Source organism: Rhododendron vialii, chromosome 11a, assembly GCF_030253575.1.
Source record: "Rhododendron vialii isolate Sample 1 chromosome 11a, ASM3025357v1".
NCBI classification, from domain to species: domain Eukaryota; kingdom Viridiplantae; phylum Streptophyta; class Magnoliopsida; order Ericales; family Ericaceae; genus Rhododendron; species Rhododendron vialii.
This window is the reverse complement of record NC_080567.1, coordinates 39,111,553-39,131,839: the sequence shown is the minus strand read 5'-3', so window position 1 is coordinate 39,131,839 and position 20,287 is coordinate 39,111,553. Positions and strand designations below refer to the sequence as shown.

The 20,287-nt window shown below is 38.5% G+C and overlaps 2 protein-coding genes across 5 annotated transcripts in view; both read left to right on the top strand.

The window, feature by feature from the left end:
- Nucleotides 1-450: 450 nt before the first annotated feature.
- The window catches only part of LOC131307755 (uncharacterized), a 36,072-nt gene continuing 16,235 nt past the window's right edge, over nucleotides 451-20,287 (top strand). Inside the window, exons 1-25 of one of the 4 annotated variants that reach the window (XM_058334421.1) lie at nucleotides 451-589; nucleotides 882-949; nucleotides 1,854-1,953; nucleotides 2,149-2,256; nucleotides 2,609-2,725; nucleotides 2,902-3,052; nucleotides 3,370-3,617; nucleotides 3,782-3,964; nucleotides 4,916-4,992; nucleotides 5,079-5,196; nucleotides 6,309-6,392; nucleotides 8,887-8,982; nucleotides 9,072-9,173; nucleotides 9,873-9,941; nucleotides 11,569-11,664; nucleotides 11,792-11,899; nucleotides 13,017-13,130; nucleotides 13,311-13,394; nucleotides 14,378-14,506; nucleotides 15,551-15,749; nucleotides 15,830-15,973; nucleotides 16,135-16,175; nucleotides 19,533-19,616; nucleotides 19,722-19,790; nucleotides 19,867-19,943. In XM_058334421.1, the coding sequence (XP_058190404.1) occupies nucleotides 500-589; nucleotides 882-949; nucleotides 1,854-1,953; nucleotides 2,149-2,256; nucleotides 2,609-2,725; nucleotides 2,902-3,052; nucleotides 3,370-3,617; nucleotides 3,782-3,964; nucleotides 4,916-4,992; nucleotides 5,079-5,196; nucleotides 6,309-6,392; nucleotides 8,887-8,982; nucleotides 9,072-9,173; nucleotides 9,873-9,941; nucleotides 11,569-11,664; nucleotides 11,792-11,899; nucleotides 13,017-13,130; nucleotides 13,311-13,394; nucleotides 14,378-14,506; nucleotides 15,551-15,749; nucleotides 15,830-15,973; nucleotides 16,135-16,175; nucleotides 19,533-19,616; nucleotides 19,722-19,790; nucleotides 19,867-19,943 (2,756 nt within the window). In that variant the 5' untranslated portion in view covers nucleotides 451-499. Of the gene's footprint in view, nucleotides 590-729; nucleotides 786-881; nucleotides 950-1,853; nucleotides 1,954-2,148; nucleotides 2,257-2,608; nucleotides 2,731-2,901; nucleotides 3,053-3,369; nucleotides 3,618-3,781; nucleotides 3,965-4,915; nucleotides 4,993-5,078; nucleotides 5,197-6,308; nucleotides 6,393-8,886; nucleotides 8,983-9,071; nucleotides 9,174-9,872; nucleotides 9,942-11,568; nucleotides 11,665-11,791; nucleotides 11,900-13,016; nucleotides 13,131-13,310; nucleotides 13,395-14,377; nucleotides 14,507-15,550; nucleotides 15,750-15,829; nucleotides 15,974-16,134; nucleotides 16,176-19,532; nucleotides 19,617-19,721; nucleotides 19,791-19,866; nucleotides 19,944-20,287 lie in introns of those variants that run through there. The other 3 variants (XM_058334422.1, XM_058334423.1, XM_058334424.1) reach the window with 3 other exon arrangements.
- LOC131307759 (SEC1 family transport protein SLY1) overlaps nucleotides 14,534-20,287 on the top strand; it is an 83,669-nt gene continuing 77,915 nt past the window's right edge. Inside the window, exon 1 of the mRNA XM_058334436.1 lies at nucleotides 14,534-14,544. The gene's annotated coding sequence lies outside the window, so the exon portion shown is untranslated. The remainder of the gene's footprint in view (nucleotides 14,545-20,287) is intronic.

Genomic DNA, 20,287 nt, shown 5'->3' with positions numbered 1-20,287 from the left:
TGGCTAAGGCTTAGGCGGTTGGTTGTGGGGTTAATTGGTGGTGTGGAGTCGATTCTAATAAGAAAAAAAGGGGGAGAGAGAGAGGGGGGAAAGGTAAAATTTGAAAATAAAAAATAGGGTTAAAGTAATTTTCGATAAATAATAATAAAAAAAGAACTTTATTGAATATTTATATACCAATAAAAAAAAGAGTTAAAAGTAATTTTTTAATGTAAAAAGTAAAAAAAAAAAAAGTTAACGCCTTCCGTTAGCTCCATCCGTTACAAACTAAAGGAATTGGACGGCAGGAGTCTAATTGTTAACGGAATGCTAAGTTTAGATGTTTTTTTGTTAATAATGAAAGTTCAGGTGTTTTTTTGCGAGTTGTCAGAAAGTTCAGGAGTTTTTTTGAAATTTTCCCAGAAAACAACTCCATTATTATTATTATTTTACAGTATAAAAATCCGGAGTAGCGGTGCTGCGGAACACCAGTATTGAAGGCTTGGCTTTGTTGTCATAAATGACGGGGAAGAAGACGATGGCTTTCTCTCACCGGAAATCGCTTTCCTCTTTCCGTCTTCTCTCTCTTTCAATCCTCTTGTTCTTACAGGCAAGGCTTCCATTCCCTTTTCCACACTTTCTAGTTTTTATGATCGAACCAACTGCTTTAATCGATTTGTTCCCGTAATTACATCCATACTTATATTATATATATAGCTGGCCTCTGCAATCTGATGAGGCTTCTTCACTTTACTGACCTTATCTACTCTACTCCTGCCTAACGTTTTCAATACTCCACTCCGATTGTATTTCCGAGAATTATTCTTTAGCTTTTCTTTTACCCGTCAGTTTTGGTATGCTTATTTTGTTTACTTCTCTCCACACTTTTGCTTCTGCTGCAGATCTCCACATTTGCTTCTTTATTACCATCAGAGAATGGTGATGCTCAATTTCTTTCTACTTCCAGTGGGTAAGATAAAATTACTTTTTTGATCTCCATCATTGCTTGTTTGTTGTTTTCCTTAGGCTCAGTCCTATCCTCGCTTTCCCTCACATGATTTGCGTGGATTGGATGCCTTTAATTGAAAATTTAGTTGCTACATGTATTTGTATATGCATAATGCATGTATGTGGAACGTTTATATACTGTTACTAATGTGTACATATATATTTCATAATTTGTGTACCTTACATTCCCCCTACCACTTTTGTTTTAGATTCTTACATCCTAATGGGACATTTGATTGAAAGCTATAGTTAAATAACTTCTTACTTCCTTCTCTCCTTGTCTTTATTTTTCTCTACTCCCCAATCCTACTAGCTTCCCATCTAATAGCAGTTAATGTTGTCATTCATTTCTACCTTAACCATTCAAACTTGTGAGTGAACGTACTTCATCATGCTCATGCGTCAAGCAGGTTCCAATTCTAGTGGGTATAACATATTAAGGTTTCAACTTCCAATTATCTTTATGAGTAAGACTATAGTGAAGCTTGTGAATACCATGTTCCCCAAGAAAACAAATTTCTTGAGAGCTTCTGATATACAGTGTTACTAACAATAGCTGATTGGGCTGTGACACCGTATGCCCAACATTTTACACATCTCAATACACTTTTCACATCCTCTAGTACACAAGTTTGGTTAGCATCTTTCGTTGACATAAACAGAAAATGATGGAACTGTTTATGTGTTGGGTTCCCTTGGCTGTTAGCTGGTTACTTTGCTGCAATAGCTGGCTAATTGAATGTAATGATGATCTCTGGTCCTATAGGATAATTGATAGCTGAATGTTGCTAGGCCAATTTTACATATTTCATCATTTTTTTGGGGGGGTGTTTTTGAGGAATTATTGTGCTTGATCTTCTGATCAGGGATAGGCATTCTGAAGAATACTGTGCAATGTATGATATTTGTGGAGAACGAAGTGACGGCAAAGTTTTGAACTGTCCTTATGGTTCCCCATCTGTGAGGGTATGTAGGATTTATCTCAGTTCCAATTTTCTGCCATTTATATCAGCAGCTTGATCTTTTTCTCACTTTCTCTTTTCCCACGTAATTAAAATTTGATGGCTTGTTGTGTTTTGCTTTTCATTCTACTTGTAAATCAAAAGTTTTGCATCCTTCAATGTGTGATGGTTCTTGATCATGGTTTTGTATCCTTTGCAGCCTGATAAGTTGTTTTCCGAGAGAGTCCAAAGCTTGTGTCCAACAATAAGCGGAAATGTTTGTTGTACAAAGGCTCAATTTGAGACATTGCGTGCACAAGTTCAACAAGTAAGAAGTGAACATTCTATATTTTATTTTATTTAAGTGTTTTCTTGGAGTTAAAAGTCAACTGCAGACATTCACCCCTGTATTTTATCTGTATTAGCCTATTAGGGTTTAGTTGTTTACTTAGAGAATGGTGGCACTGTCCTGTTTTTACAGAGATACATGGACTCCTCTACATTTATATGAGAGTTGTGAGTAAGACACTAGGCAGTTGAGCTAGACATGGGATGTGTTTGACATTTTAGAGCAGTGTTTGCCATGTGAACCATCTTCAGCTGAGAATGTTACAAGTACTAACTAGTATTTCTCCCTCTGATAGGATTTACATATTTCTTAATCCGTTCAATTTCTGCAGGCAGTTCCTTTCCTTGTAGGCTGCCCAGCATGCTTGAGGAACTTTCTAAATCTTTTCTGTGAGATGTCATGTTCCCCAAATCAGAGTTTATTCATCAATGTGACTTCCAGTTCCAAGGTAAGGTATACTAGTCTTACGATTTGAGGATGTGTTTTGTTTGTAGTGCAGAAAATGTAATTACCAATGTGCTTTTCAAGTAAGTTTTCATCCTTCCCCGTATGTAGCTAGTATATCGATATTTTTGTGTCATGCTTACAGTTTACCTACTCGTGACTTAATGTTCTGTTTCTCAGGGGAGCGGCAACCTGACTGTTGATGGCATTGACTTTTTTGTAACTGATACTTTTGGAGAAGGGTTATACAACTCCTGCAAAGATGTAAAGTTTGGAACCATGAATACAAGGGCGTTAGAATTTGTTGGTGCAGGCGCTCAAACTTTTAGAGGTAACTTATGCTTTCAGTTTGCAGCTGGTTCTCTCTTCTTCCCCTCACCCCCCCTTTAAGCCCCTCATATATCCACTCACGAGGATAGTATTAAACTCATGTTGGCATTGAGATGAACTGCTGTTATAAATCTTAGAACAGGAAATTGGATACTTTTTTCAATTTTCCACAGTTCGGAATTAAGTTGCATCGTGGCTTTATTGGAGTCTGAATGCCTTTGTATCCTTGTGGTTATCAATACCTTAATTGCTTGCATGATTGGATGCTAGTGTGTGCTTTTTTTTGAGTACTTTATGTCTTTAATTTTCGTTTGCCAGAATGGTTTGCATTTATTGGTCAGCAAGCAGATCTTGGTTTGCCTGGGTCACCTTATGCCATTACCTTTCGGTCAAGGCCTCCTGAAGCATCCAGCATGGAGCTCATGAACGTATCTGTTTATTCTTGTGGTGACACTTCATTGGGATGCTCTTGTGGGGATTGCCCTGCGTCTCCTGTGTGCTCAGACTTAGAACCCCCTTCCCCCCACGAAAAGGATCCATGCTCCATCAGTATCGGGTCTCTTAAGGTTTGGATTTTCGGAAACATACTGGCTGTTATAGTAATTCACGATTTGATGACTTCATGGTATTGTAAAAGTAGTTATCTATTAGGAGCTCCATGTGTGACTTGTGTCATGATTCATGACTGTATTTCATGAAATGGCCTAAGATTTTTATTTGATGCTTGCAGGTCAAATGTGTAGAGTTTTCATTGGCAATCTTTTACATTATTTTGGTATCTGCACTTTTTGGATGGGCTTTGTTTCATCGGAGGCGAGAAAGGAGGATATCTTCATCTAGCATGACACCATTATTGAATTATGCAGATGAAGGTGAAATCAACAATGGTCATGTGCGAAAGGATGAGATGAAGGTGCTTTCTTGTAACTTTAACTCGTCTTTATCTTGTTGGTCCTCATTGCATCTGTAATGACATTCATGCCTTTGTTTACTGGATTTTGGAGATCCTCAAGTCTGTTGGTGTTGATTCATGAGTGTTAGTTGAGTGTAGGGGTTGACTTTTGCACTGCTTTTCTAACTCAGGTTATATTATTATGAGTAATTCCATCTTGCTAGCCGTAGATGTCTTTCGTCCATGCTTTATTTATCAAGGCTATGATCAGTTTATCTCTTCTTACTTACCATTTACCAACTAAAAATTGTGATTAATTGATGATGGTCTGCATTAGCTTTATGTTTTATTTGATTGAAACTCCTTAAGATGTAACTATGAGCGTAGATGTATTTGTACAAACGAGTATGCCATGTATTCAATTTACATTTACTTCCATGTCTTCTCTTTGATTTTTAATATGTAGTACTATGTAGTTGGGTGTGTGAGCATTTGATATAGTTCAAGACCTTTCTTTTCCCCTGTTGGGAGAAATAGTTCAAGATTTAATCGTACTATTTTAATTGTTGGTCGTTTTTTGGAAAATTGCAGAATTTTATTCCATTTTTCGCATAATTTTTAGTTTTGTTAAGTTCACTGATTTGATCTATCAAAGCATCCAACTCAAAACTAATTGGCCATGAATGGAGAGGCTGCCCAGGCTCATATACTAGTTTTGGAGGTTATAATTAATCAATGTGGGACAAGCTCTAACATGATCAGTTTTAGAAGAAGAAATCATAGAAATCAGATCAGCAGAACTAGGGTTTGGTTGAGTTCTACCCAAGACCGTGTAACAAGTGCTATTGTTGGTGGAAGCTTTGAGATGATGTGGTGGTTAACAATTTAGACTTGTCAGTTGTCAGTCTTTGTTACTCGTTTTATCTGTTTTCTGATTTTTTTATGCATTGTTTTCGTTTTGGTAACCATCAGGTGCATGAGGGGGTCTCTCAAGTGACAAGTGAAGTTCAACTTTCTCTTCTTCAAGGTTACATGGCTAGTTTTTTCAGGTCAGCACCTATCCTCTATTTTCCATGTTTTTCTGTAGTTTCCGCAGTTTATCTATGTGCTAAGTCGTTTTGGATACTGCGTTCAGGAAATATGGAACGTGGGTTGCTAGGCATCCTTGTCTTGTGTTGTGTTCATCGTTGGTGGTTGTTCTTATACTGTGTCTTGGTCTCATCCGTTTTGAGGTGGAGACACGGCCTGAGAAGGTATCATATTATTTCTATTGTAAAGAGTTCTGTTGGAGGATCTTTCCTTGCGAAACTTTCTTTCAAATATCGATTCATGAATCTTCTGTATACAATGTGCTTATATACTTAAATAACGTCCACTCCTCTTTGTAGTGTTTGAACATGTGAACGACAAGACGTTATCCGTAAGTTGATATATGGTTTGATGTGCAATTAATTCTTTACTCAATTTTCCTCTTTTGAAACTTAGGGTTTTTTTTTTTGGATTTATTTGTTGAGGGTAAGAAGCTTGTTACTATGTAATTTAAGCAGTTATTAAGCTCATATGTGCCTCCTTCCTCCAATTAGAGTGCAAGAATATCTCTGTGGTGTTACAGTGGGATTAACACATTCTGCTTCAGAAGCAGCCTTGCTTGCTCAACTAGCCTCTTTCTGTAGAGTACTGTTCTGGGGTTTTCTGGCAACTGTCTTCTTTCTAGCTGGCTTTTCCAAAGCTGTGTTGAGTCCTGAGAACAATTGCCGTGAAGATACGCGCACAAAGTCTGAAATTTCATAGTCAGCCAAGTTGGAAAGACCATGTTTTTTGCAGTTATTGTTTTGTACTAACCGATTGTGGGTCTGCTGAATTGCTGAAACTGCTGAGAATCTGCATGTTTTTTTTTTTTGGGGGTAAGTTAAAGATGTTATTGAACAAACTTGATCAAACAAGAGCTAAGGGGCATACCCCAGAAAAGAACAATGAACACAACCAAACCAGCTCCAAAATACAGAGGGCAAAGCAAACAAAAGGGGAAATTAAAACTGCATTTTTGGTTCCAAAGATTCTGTGACTAATGGACCATTTGGAGCAAGTGATCTCATTAGCAACAGTTCTTCTAACAGCCCTCTAAGAACTCAGTGAAGGTCTAATATCATTCTCAATCCAAGCCTCTACTTGAGCCTCAGTAGAGCTTAACCTTTGAAAGATACGAGGATCTGCATGTTGCTACCCCGTCTGTTAACTATAATTTGATATATTCAGGTTGACATAGGCCTTTAATGGCAAAACTGATGACATTTGCTTATCTGGAAAAGTGCATTGCTGTCACTCTATTACTAAGTAATGATTTCTTACATGCCTATTTTTGCAGCTGTGGGTAGGTCATGGGAGTAGGGCAGCAGAAGAGAAGCACTTCTTTGACAGCCACCTAGCTCCTTTTTACAGAATTGAACAGGTTTCATTCATGTTCTTTTCCCTTTTTGTTTCTCATCTTGTGCAGTTCTTGTAAAAAATGTATATTTTTGTCATCTACACATATCCAGGACTTACCTATGTCCCCTTCCCATGTTCTTATGTCCCCTTCCCATGTTCTTTTATGCACGTTCTTTTGACCATTTCCTGTGATTAAGTTTGAGCAAAGCACTCCGAATGATATTGTTGGTAGTTCCTTAATACTTTCGCTTTTCCGAATACCTATTTGAGCACATCATGTTCAATTGAAGTTGGTTTATGAAGGGCTCTTGTATTGTTGGTTTTCCAATTTGAATTCTTGTCAGGATTTTTACCGCCTCTTGGACGATCTTGCTGTTATTTGTTTGTTTGTTTATTGTTGTTGTTACCAATACCAAAACTGCCATGTAAAGATGGAGTATTTGAGAACTTCCAAAAAGTTAGACCAGGGGAAGAATTGTCTATGGTTTTTAATCGAAATCTGTGTCAGTGGCATGTCTCCTCACTGACCCATGTTTTTTGGAGAAGTCAAACTGATTCCTAGGTGAAACTACATTTTAGGGCATGAATTTTTGCTAACGTACTTGACTATATATTTAACGGAGCTAGCATGTTCAATTGCGTACGGATGTAAGCCTGATTACCTAAGAAGCACAGATGGTGACACTGGCACAAGACATGATGGTTAGAAAACAGTAAGATACTAAGATAGGAGCCTACTTGGTTAGGAAGTTCTTGGTCTATGGTTTCTTCGTTATGCATATAAATATTCTATCCGAACAGCTTTCAGATGGGTGAGGTTGGCATCCATATGGGTATTCTTTGATTGTTGAATGTGTTCTTCAACTGGTTTAAGCGTTTTTTCTTGTGTTGTTTTTCCACATTAATTACTGATTTGCCTGCCAAAAAAACTTATTAACATTTAAAAAAAGAACAGCAAACATGTCTTCCATTGTGACTTGATAGTGGACACTTGTATCCATTGTGTCCAATTCAAAAAATACAGAGATAACACCCGTTTAGACGCCTCTCTGATTAAGTTGGTCTGAACATAGACATTCTCTCTCTTTGCTTGTTGACCGAGCGGGGAGAAGTTCAAGTTGAAACTAAGTCATTCTTTTTTCTCTTCTTTTTTTCTGCTGATGATTATTCCAGATTCATTCAAAAGTAGCTTAACAGCTAAGCATGTCTTAAACTTTTTAGTGTGGTAGGAAGGGAATAGGGGACTGGGAAGTTATATTTTGCAGTGACAAGACTACCCGCTTCATTTATGTGGGAGCTCCTTGTTCACTTGGCCAACCGTTGGTCTTCAAGCATGTCTTGATGGGGAAATAGCAAGGGTCACCAAGGTGAGCAGTCTGAATGGGCATAATTTACTAAACCAAGACAAACTGAGCCTGAAGTCCCAATCAAAGTGGTTGGCCCCATGAATCTGTTGAGCTCTGTCAAGGGCATCGTGTTCTGTTGTATTCAAAAAACCTAAATCCTTTCGAACTAGCGCCTCTAATGTCAGTTTTGGTCTACCCTCTCTGTAGTGTTACCCTCTACCGTAACCATATTTCTCCTTCTAACTACTACTGCATTGTACGATAGGCACATGCAAACCTTTCTCTCATCTTATCTTCTACCAGTGCTTCCCTACCATTCCGCGAATGTTTTTGTTTCTAATTCTATTTCGCAAAGTCTTACCACGCATCTATCTCAACATTCTCATTTTAGTTACACTGACCTTACTTGCATGTTGTTTCTTAGTAGTCGAACAGTTTGTGCTGTTTAATGGCTGGCCTTATCGCAGCACGGTATAAATTCCACTTCAAATTTGTGGGTATCTTGTGGTCACACAACATTTCCGAAGCACTTGGCCAGTTGACCCATCAAATCGGTACTCTTTGTGTTGCATCATCAGGAATCTCTCCATCCTTGATAACAATTGAGCCAACATACCTGAACGGGCTAAACTTGTTCAGGATAATTCGAGCAGGTGTTTCATTTGCTAGTATTGGCTAAGAGAATTATTGCAATGTGGGCTGGGGTGCTGGATTAACTTGAAGGAAGCTTGTGAATTGAAATGCCTTTCTTGTATCTGTAATATTTACGTGCTAAAAATTCAATTAAATTGAAAGGTGGGACAAGTTACCTTGAATTCAGATTCCTGGATTATGCTTAATTTTCAGGTGTCTTCTGCATGTAATGTTTTTAGTCAATCAATAGTTTAAATGCTTGGACACTTATCGGAAAAATGAAAAGAAAGTAGTTTATACCTAGGATACTTTTGGTGAAAATGTATTGTAACACTGGGACCTGGGGAAGGCTTATGGTAATGTTACTCTTAAAAATGAAAGTGTGATCTTGATCTCTGGATATCATCTGGTTCATCTTTGGACAAGTTTCTCCCTAATTCACAATTATTACATGTGGGATAACTCGAAATTCTTGTGTCCTGGACTTGCCATTCAAAACAAGTGGCATGCTAATGGATTTTTTTTTTTCCTTGTCAGCTCATAATAGCAACAACACCGGACTTGGACCATGGGAAATCGAGTAGTATTGTGACAGAGAATAATATCCAGTTACTCTTTGATATCCAAGAGAAGGTTTTTTTTTCAGTCTAGCTTTCTGTATAAATGGGGAAACATGTGTAAATTGAGTTGGGCGATGATATGTATTCTTCTGTTTTTGCCAGGTCAATGGAATCCGTGCAAATTATTCGGGCAGTCCGGTATCTCTGACTGATATTTGCTTGAAGCCTCTAGGCGAAGATTGCGCCACTCAAATTGTCTTACAGGTTCTCCAGTTTTCAAAGAGGTTTCCATGAAATTAACTGTTCAACATAACTTCTCCATCGCTACTGAGGCTTGTCTTCACCATTTATTACTGCCACTCTCTCGTATTCACCATTTATGATCTTAATGTACTTAAATTCCCTACCTTTTTTGCAAGTTCTATATAACATTTTTTCAACTCATAGAATTTGACTATTCAACACTGGCGATCCTTTGCTGTATTTGTTACCTTTTTGTTATTATTTCTGTTGTATTGCATTGTTTTGACATACTCGTTTCCCTTTTCACTTGTCTGGTCAATTCGATAGCTTCCTCTTTTTATAAACTCATATCTCTAAACAGTTAATCCCATTCATCCCACATCGTGTGGGCATGAAAGAGAGACATGATAATTAGTGATCCATGTGGGCAATTGCAATTTGTAACTATTTTGGGCTTAAGGCCATATTGTTTGTTTCCGACAAGTTATAGGGCCAGTGGTATACTTGTAGCATTACACTTCCTACATTCTCTTTTTACTAAACAGCTTGAGTAGTCCCTTGAACTGTTTTTTTTTTAATTTGTTTTCATTTTTCTGGTACAATATTGGTGACTGTTTGCTTATTGAAGTCCCTTGGGTCTACTGAAACTGGTGCATTTGCTACTGTGCTAAATTTGTATCTGTTTTTCAAGTGTTAACGTGGAATAATTTTTTGTGACAGTATTTCAAAATGGATCCTGATAATTTTGATGATTATGGGGGAGTTGCACATGCTGAATACTGTTTTCAGGTGTCACTATGACTTCCATCTTCTTCTTTTCCGCTGATAATTTAGTTAGCTTTTTCTTGTTCTTCGTAATTTAGTTAGCTTGATTGAGAGTTAACTAATTGTATTGCTTGGTTAACTCTATGTTCTAGATCAATAATTGCCACTTAATAGCAATAATCAGATATTTCGTTGAGAGGACTCATTCTTTTGGCTGCTCATGATGTAGTTAACGATGATGATTCAATGGACACTAATTTGATGACAATCATTGAAGTGACTCTCCTTTTTTTCACAAATTGTTCTTCACATTAGGCATCACCTTTCTGGAAAACGTTAGGTTTGTGAAAAGTAATGTTGAAAGGCTCACGGTGGAAATAAAAGAGATAAGACCATTGACTATGGTCTGATGACGTAGACTTTTCTTACTGCAATGAACAGTATTAAGGTTTATCGTAAACTGTAATGTGCATGCAAAGTATTCTTTCTGAGTTTGAAATCAATTCCAAAATAGTTTTTCTGAGCCAGTGAGGCTTAAAATGAGTTAATTCCAGACTCCAGAGTCTAGGAGAGGGCTGAAGTGTGAAGTTAGAAAGCATGGTAAAACTTTCGGAATTGATGATTGTTAGAGATTGGGTCTCAAGTCAGAACACAAAATTGTTTCATTCTCTTGAATGCGCTTTCATGGTTGCCAACTAGTTGCTTTATGGAGATTGTAGAAGTTATGTGTTGGTCTTGATTGCACAACGTCTTTCTTTCTCCAGCCTCATGACAATTAATCACTTTGTTATACATTTCTGATATTCTGTCAATTCATACTGCCTTACCAAGAAAGGGTTCTTGAAATTCTTCCTACCCAGGCTTTTAAAGCTGAACACCACTTAGTTTCAATGGATATAGTTGTGTCAAATTGAATTAAGGAAAAGTAACATCTGTGGGGAAAGGGCGTTTTCTAGAACAGTTGTCCTTAGCTATTTACAGTTGCAAGTTTGCAACAGTGGCTATCAGCCTTCATTGGTGTGGGCACGTTAATGGAAACCTTGTGACTCAAGCTTTCACTAGTTTGGTTGTGTTGTTGCCTTTTCCCACTGTGTTTGTCGATTCCTGCTTCAGTTCTATGTTCGCATTGGGTTCATTAAAATTTTGTAACCCGGGACCTGCACAGGTACATGTTTTATTTTTCCATTCCGAGAAAAAGGGGGTTTCTATGGTTTTTTTTTGCAAACAGAGACGTATACCATTCTAGAAAAACAACAAAAAATTGCTTTAGATTGTTAAAGCAAACCCGTTGGTTTTGGGAGAAAAACCTTCTTAATATGAAATTTCTTTTGGCAACTGGCAAGAACTCGCAATAAAGGTAATGGCTGCTATTTTGGAATCTGGGCCAATCTGTTTATTGTTCTCTGATAGGAAAACCACAAATTAAATTTTTTTTTTTTTATGTCAAGTTTCTTTTGGGCAGTTGAGTCTAAAGAGAGTGCCAACAACAAAAGATCTTTACATATAGGACGCGGTTGCCATGATTAACAATTCAAGTGTGATAGGATAGATACCTATTGTGTACCTTCTAACTGAAAACTGAAGTAGCATGGCATTATGTAATACTTGTACATATTTTTCAGTACATTAACCAATTCCTCCCAACTTTCAGCATTACACTTCCTCAGACACATGTATGAGTGCTTTTAAGGCCCCCCTGGACCCAAGCACTGTGCTTGGGGGATTTTCAGGGACTAACTACTCTGAGGTATATTTCATTCCTTTTAGTTGTAGGAGTACATAATTGTTGTATGCTGTCTCTTGAGGCACTTGTTCCATCTCTGTGATTCAACTATTGAAAATACAGTTCTTAAATGGTGATCTTTCATTTTCAGGCTTCTGCATTTATCGTAACCTACCCTGTAAACAATGCATTTGATGAAGGGCACAATGAGAATGGGAAAGCAGTGGCTTGGGAGAAGGCTTTCATACAGTTAGTGAAGGTTTGAGATGTGCATTCGAGTCAATAATAGTTACCTTGTCTCTTCATATTGTAGATTTTGTGGTGTGTTTAAAGCACTATAAAAGGGGCACAGTTTATTTGTTATTTATGATATTTTGACTTAGTGCTGAACACCCCCTGCCAATAGATTATTATCTCCATCATAAAATCGCTTGAGAGAGTTGATAAATTTTCCAGTGGTTGTATGTAGGTGCTATCTTGAGTAATAGTTTTTAACTTATTGTATCTAGAAACAGTTGCTTTTTTAAGAGTAAAATTTGCTATTAAAAACACCAGAAGGGGATGCAGCTCATATACGACAACCAAAAGCCTGTGCTAAGATCTGAAAAGGACACAAAAATCTCACACTCCTCTCATTTCCAAGTTAAAGAAATCCTAAAACTTCTTAATGTAAGGAGTAATCCTCTCTAAAGACCCAATTGTTCAAAATAGCAATTAAAGAATTTTTTTGCCATTTTCCGTAAGAGGTTCTGTTTGGTTCCCTGAAATCCAAATAATTCACTTAGGAATAGATGAACTGAAAGTTGTGCCTCTCGTTTCCACCCTGGCATCCCAGCAAGAATGACTCAGGCTCTTCTAGGAAAAACCAATGATATCCTAAAAACTGTTCCTGTAAAATGTTAAATAAGATGATGACGATCCTCCTACATGGGTTCATGATGGCTCATTGGGATGTTGAAGAGGATTATTGACAGACAGTCCGAAAGACTGCTATAATTGGTCTTTTGGTGGAAAAATTCCTGACATTTATTTTGTTCCTATAAGAGTTCGTACTCAGTGCAGTAGTGCACCATGCTCCCACTCAGGCAAAAGCCATGATGTTCCTCCATACTTGATATTTTAGACCTGAATAAAGTGTGTGAACTTCTGCCATAAAGGCATTGATATTTGCACTAGTAAGGAAAAGATGTTTCCTTAATCAATCACTATACTCCTCTTTAAAAAAAAATAAAAAAATCAACCACTATACTTCTTCTTGGTTGTCTGTTTTGTCATATTCTCTCTCTCTCTCTCCAATAAAATTTTCCTCAAATCAGTGATTAGGATATTGTTTGGATGCTCACATGTGCAACATGATGAACAAATTGTGATGACAGGAGCAGCTGTTGCCAATGGTGCAGTCTAGCAATCTCACTCTTGCATTTTCATCTGAGAGCTCAATTGAGGAAGAATTGAAAAGAGAAAGCACGGCAGATGTTGTGACAATACTGGTAAGTCATGGGAAATTGTGTTGGTATGGTTATCACATGTTCATTGGCTGAAGTTCCTCTCTTTTAGTAGTCCTGTACTAAAGACTATTTAAATGAACCATTGTCTACGATTAGGCACTTATGACCCTAATTGCTTCTGACAATTTTATCTTACTCTTCTTGCCCAATCTCAATTACCAGATAAGCTACCTTGTTATGTTCGCTTATATATCAGTGACCTTGGGAGATGTACCACGTTTGTCTACGTTCTACATTTCAACCAAGGTATGACTTCCACCTTTTTTCAGGTTGCCTTCTCCATCATTATATATCGGTGTAAGATCTTTGTTGCTCATGGACCATAAGAGTAGAATCAGTGTTACTCTTCATATTATTGGTTTAGATCAAATCTGTAATTTACGTAAGTATTGTAAACAGTTTATGAATCACAAAAAAAAATCTTATAGATTAGAAATCAGAATACATGAATAGACTGGATGGGATTTCTACCTTAGTAGGTTTTACATGAGCTGCCACTTTTCAAGTCTAAGGTAAAATGTTACCACTTTGTGAATCCCCTACCTTTTTGTATTGGCGGAGGATCCAGTACATTTAGCCCGATCATAATGAAGACAAAGTCATGCATAAATTACTGGAGAACTCGCTATACGGTCTTTCAAGATCTACAAACTTGAGATATTTACATTGAAACCTTTGGGGTTTCCAAAGGGCTTCAGATTTTTCAAATAACTTCTATTAATCCACCTTGCTCTAACTTCAAGTAAATTGCAGTGGCCCTTAAGGGGCAGTTCGTGGATTTGGGTTTCTTTGAATATTTGTGTTGCTTGTTTGTGGGCACTTACGTTGGAAGCAATATGGTGAAAGATTGACTACATCAGGTTGAAGCCTGTTGTGGCTTGTTTATTGTCTAGTGTCGAAACAAGGAAACAATGTCCCAAAGCTAGGAGGCCATAATTCCATCAATGCAGACAAATTGTAAGGCATCAGTGAATTGTCACACGCGAGATTGTTGGGATGAGAGGGTGTTACCCAAACTGGAAGAAAGCTACTATGCTAGACTTATAATTCCTACCTTTGCTGTCCCTATTGATTAACTAGCTAACTTCCATTGGACTCAATTTTTGAAAGATACCTCCTAGTATTGAATTTCCCTCCTGATATATATTTGGCGCCTGTGATGTAAAGCTTTTTTGCTTTGGTGTTCGTGGTTTTTTTTTCATTTCCATGCTTAATGGCTTGATTCACAGGTGTTACTTGGGCTTTCGGGAGTTGTGATTGTTGTTCTTTCTGTCCTGGGATCTGTCGGATTTTTTAGTGCCATTGGCGTGAAATCCACACTCATCATTATTGAAGTCATCCCCTTCCTGGTTTTGGCAGTAAGTCAATTATCTCATTACTTTTGGCTATCAGGGAAGTGGTTATTGTTGTTTTGTTGAGGAAACTATTTGGTCTCCATTCACTTTCCTTTTTCTGTAATTGTAAATGTAGTTATAAGTGCAGCCATCAAGGGGATGCAACCCGTAGACAATTTGAGAAATTAAATTGTATTTGGTCTCCTGGTATATGTTGTAGAATGAATCCTGATAATTTCAAGTTGGTAAGTTGATTAGGAAGATTGTCTTAAGAGAATACATCAAGTGATGGGTTATGCGTACATGCTGATGCTTTGCATATGCTTCAACTTATAGTCTTTTAGTACTATGTGCTTTATTCTGCACAAAATTTAATGACCGAGTATGGAAATGCTAATAATTCCATGAAAGATTTGATGAGGTACAATATAGAATGGTTAGGAACATGGAGGTCTTCCATATTCTCTCCTTCCTTTTTTTTGTAGACCCTATTTATTTGGATCTCTATGGTTGGTACCTGTAAAAGATGGACATTATTGGTTGATGTTTGGACTTGAAACTAGATACTAGCAAATAAAATAAGTTAGTTGAGGATGGGGGAGAAGGGAATGCGAGAATGAGTTTGGGTGAAAGATAAATGAGTAACTTAGGTTTACTCCCTCTCCCACTATTCTTTGTATCAGATATGCTTCAAACACAAACTACCCCAAGGAGGAGGTACACAACCTAACAATATTGGTTGCTTTCATGAATTTTTGGACTTATGGATTGAAACGCCAATGGAAAATCTTGATATGATCTGCTCTAATACAGGGAGTCCGTTTGGTATACCTTTGGAAACCTTTGCAGGTTGTGGCTTCTGTTTCTCTTCCTCTTTTGGTTTTTTGTGTGGTGATTTACCGATTTGTTGCTACTGTACACTTCTAAATCGGTTTGTTTCATTGCAATTAAGCCTGGGTAGACTTGATGATTTTTTTGTGTCATCAGTTGATTTGTTGTGTTATCTTGTTCTAATGTTGCATTCTGTTGTAAAAACCTACTGCTTCAAATGTTTGTCTGCTTCTATAGGTAGGAGTGGATAACATGTGTATATTAGTGCATGCCGTGAAACGACAACCAAAGGAGCTGGGTTTAGAAGGCCAAATAAGTAATGCTCTCGTAGAAGTTGGTCCTTCGATAACACTCGCTAGTTTATCTGAGGTTCTGGCATTTGCAGTTGGAGGCTTTATTTCTATGCCAGCATGCCGTATCTTCTCCATGTTTGCTGGTGAGATAGTTATTATTGATGTCCTAAGATTTAACTCGAAAGCTACTGTTTGGTGACCACTTTGTTTTATGGACGTATAGCTTTGGCTGTTCTATTGGACTTCCTTCTGCAAGTTACTGCTTTCGTTGCATTGATAGTTTTTGACCTCTTGAGAGCTGAGGATAACAGGGTCGACTGTTTTCCATGCCTAAAAATTCCACCATCTTCTGTGGAATCCGATGAAGGTGCTTGTATGAGCTTTTACTTTCTCTTGTTTCTTTTTTTCCAGGACTATCTCTAATATAGGGTTAGATACACCCTGTCTTCATGGTCTTACACTTGCTTTGTATCCTGTTCATTTAGTGAATTTGCATCTATCCTGATTGAAACATCTGAATTGTTTTAGGAAATCAGAAGAGGCCTGGACTGGTGGAACGATATATGGAGGTAATTGAGAGTCACACTTTTTCATTTGCTTTAATCAAGAGGGTAAGTTCAGTGGAGTGGAAAAACTTAACAATCGATCTAAATCAACCTCAAGATGGTGTGTGGTTGTTATTTAAGGTGTACTTCCTGCTGGCGGACTCTTGTTGGAGCTTATATGTGTCTGCGGCTTTATAAAGGTGTATTAGGTATTCAAGTAAGATGTGGACCGACTTGGAACTTGAATATATTAGTGTAGACACCCTATTTTGGACTTTTCAAATTAGTTTACTTATGGCATTTGATTCCCCGATGATGAAACGGATCAAGAACACCTCGAAAATGTTAGTTTGTTTGAGCTTTGAGAATTCAAAAACCCTTTCAGATCCTTTCAAATTCTTTAAACCAAAACCAAAAGGCCTCAGCAAAACCCAACTTACATATGCTGGTACTCAACTGGCGTGCGTCGGTCCTCTGCCACGTGTCAGTCATCGGTCAACTTTGACAGTTGATCAAGCCCGAACTGGAGTACGCCAGTCAAACCTCTGGTCAAACTTGTGTTTTTCAGCATGTAGAAGCCATGGGTAGGGGTCTACAGCACATGAGAACTTTTTAATCCGTCAAAAAAGCAGTCTTCGCCAGGGGACATTTCTTACACCCATCCCATCACCTTTTCCTCTCATCCAATGAAAAGGAAGTCTTAAGGGCTAAGGCACCAGTCCCTTTGACTGGCCTTAACCCCTCTCTCTCCCTTTTCCCCTATATATACCCCCTCCATTAGTCTTTCAAGAGGTTGGCTCTTCAAGTTTCAAGTTTGGTTGCTAGTTCCAAGTCTATTTCTTTCCCTTTTCTTGGTTTTCTTGCTTGCTCTTCTTTCATCCATTGAAAGAGTAAACAAGAGACCCCTCCATACACCTCTTACAGCCAAAACATCCATCACCCTCCATCATCCAACCCTCAAGTTCAAAGCTCAAACATCTCTCAAACCTCAAAACCAAAGGTATACACCTTTGTACTGCTTTCTGTTGTGATCCCTGGGGGGTGGCGGGGTCAAGGCTGGTAATCAATACCAGTTTTGGCCCTAAAGCTAGAAAGATTTCAAAAAAAATCGTTTCTGACTATAATCGGCGTGCGCCGGTCCTTGGCATTATGTACAATTTCTTTTAACTTGGTCTGTCTGGGATCTGTCTGAAACTGGCATACTCCAGTTAGTAACTGGCGTACTCCAGTTCGGAGCCCTTCGGAACTGGCGTACTCCAGTTGTGAACTAGGGTTTGGATCTTTGTTTTATGCTTTATTTCTTGTCTATTCATCACTGTGAGCATGCCTAATAACGAGTTTACTGCTTTTCATAGTTAAAGTTGCTAGTTTTACTTTCTTAATATTATTTCTGTTATTTTGGAATGCCTTTGGATGTCTTCTGGTCACGTTCCAGAGCCCAGAAGATGTAAAGCCAAACACTGGACAAAAGATGTTACTGGCGTACGATACCCTGGCATTGGTGTACGGCAGTGATGTCTGGCCCAGTGGCTGGCCCTTGCATGGCAGCTAGGTCTTGGCATCTGTTTATTTCCTCCACACTGTTTATGGGGTGTTATGTTTATTTTATACCTTTAAGTCTATGCCTGCTGTCTGTATCTGTACATATCTTGTTATATAAACTGCGTGGTTTGTCCTGGGTGTGCACTGGTTCTTTCCAGAGCCCAGAGGGTTGAAAATAAGAGCTGTGGTTTTAGGCTTACTGGAGTACGCCCATCTTTGTGTGGCGTGCGCAGGTGAAACCTTCATGCAGTGGTTTGGCCAGTGCATGCAGACTTCTTCTTGCGCACGTCATTCCGGATCAATGTTTTTTCCAGTTTGTTTAAAACGCTCACGGAAGTCTGTTTTCAATCTATACTATTTCAAAAAGCATCCATCACATTTTGTCACATAAATACAACTTGCTACAGTTTTAATCCCCCTTTAACTGTTCCCCCGCCCTAATTGGCCAAAAAAATGATTAATGAGAGAAAAATATAAATGTTTTACAAAATGCCCGAGTAGAGACCGATCTCCGGATTGGGCGAGAGGGGTGCCATAAAATCCTTCCCCTCTCGTAACCTGGCTCCCGAACCTCAGATATTGAAGGTGACGATGGACCAGTCTATGCCTTTTCAAAATCAAACAACGTAGCAAACGTTTAAAGTTCGGTTCCTTGGGTGCATACCACAAAACCCGAGTGTTACGCTTTCCAAGAAGGGCGCATCCGATTTTTAAAAAAACGAGAAACAGAATTGTAGGGGCGTGTGTGCACAATAAGGTGTAGGTTCATGATCTTTGGTTGTGCCAGAACTTTAGTTGCCAAAACAGTTAACCAAGAGAGTGGTGTTCGTGTGTGTGAGAGAGAGAGAGAGAGAGAGAGAGAGAGAGAGAGAGAGAGAAGCATATTCTAGGCAGGGAGCTATCATTTTAAGGACTAACCTGTACTAGATTGGAAGTATCTAAGTTTCAATATCAGCACCAACATTATCAGTTGAGAGAGAGAGAGAGAGAGAGAGAGAGAGAGAGAGTAGCATATTCTAGGACTAACCTGTACTAGATTGGAAGTATCTAAGTTTCAATATCAGTATCTGTTAGACTTGTCCCACATCGCTCATCTAAGCCACCCAAGCTTGGTTAATAAATTCTAGAGGCTACTCCACCTATAGCCAATTGGTTTTAGGTTGGAACCCTCCAAGAAATCTAACATGGTATCAGAGCTAGGTCTTGGGTGGCCTCACCTCTCGTGGGAAAGTCTCTGTCATCTCTGTCGCCCGAGTCAGTCAGTCGGCTTCTGGTCTGTCACCTCCACGTGCATCCGGGCTGCACGTGAGGGGGAGTGTTAGACTTGTCCCACATCGCTCATCTAAGCCACCCAAGCTTGGTTAATAAATTCTAGAGGCTACTCCACCTATTGCCAATTGGTTTTAGGTTGGAACCCTCCAAGAAATCTAACAGTATCAACATTATCTGTTGGTTTTGGAAATGTGCTATCACCAATCTAAATCCACTGGGTGTCCAGACTGGTTTTGGGGCCCAGTGGTTTTACGTTTTCTTTTTCTTTTTCTCATTTAAAAAGGAGAGGAAGGTGAACGAGAACATGCAATTGTGAGTGGTTATTTAAAACTAGCATGTTGATTTGTACATTAATGTTTTGCTGGGCTAAAATGGCATCCAGCTTAAATTCTGTCAGGTCCATACAAGTTAGGATGAGGAACCACACATTTATTGAATAAGATGATATTATCTTTTCTTCATAGTCTTAAGCAGGATAGTATTTGGAAGATGCACTTCGACAACTAAATGTATACTCTCAATTTTCTACAATCTTCTCATACGTTCTAGATAATTTTTATTTTGTAGGAAGTTCATGCCCGTGTCCTTGGCCTCTGGGGTGTCAAAGTTGTTGTTATTGCTGTCTTTGCTGGATTTGCTTTAGCAAGCATTGTAAGCCAGATTTCTTTCTCTTTGTTGTGTTCTTCTATGTTCTAGTTGTTCAGTCTTCTGTATCATTTTGTTAGTTACATTTTGATTGTTCTTTTTCCTTTGCAGGCGTTATGCACAAGGATTGAACCTGGATTGGAGCAGCAGATTGCTCTTCCTCGAGACTCCTATCTTCAGGTTTATCTTTTTAGATGTGACTGTGCTGTTTCATGAGTTTGCTATGTATTGTGGATTATAGTTTTGTTTTCTGCAGGGGTATTTCAATAATGTGTCAGAGTACCTGAGAGTAGGACCGCCAGTATATTTTGTTGTTAAGGACTACAATTATAGGTAGCAGTTTCTTTGTCATCTTACTGCCCCGTTAGTTTGATTTGTCCTGTTTTCTTTGTGAAATCATAACAGAATGTGTAGCAATCCTGTTTTCTTTCATTTCCTTTGCACACTGTTTGTCTGCTTTACGTTGCACCAGTCCAATTTCAAAGGGCGTAGAACTGTGTAGGTTCTAAGCTCACATGATATACCTTTTCACTAACCTTGTGGAACAAAATAGGGTGATGGAAGTGTAATTACCACCTCACCCCATCCGTCTTGGCCTCAAGCTCAAGAAGGCTTGGGACAATTGGCCCCCTAAATGGCCACAAGGCCCACAATGTCCCCATTTCAGACCCGCTAAA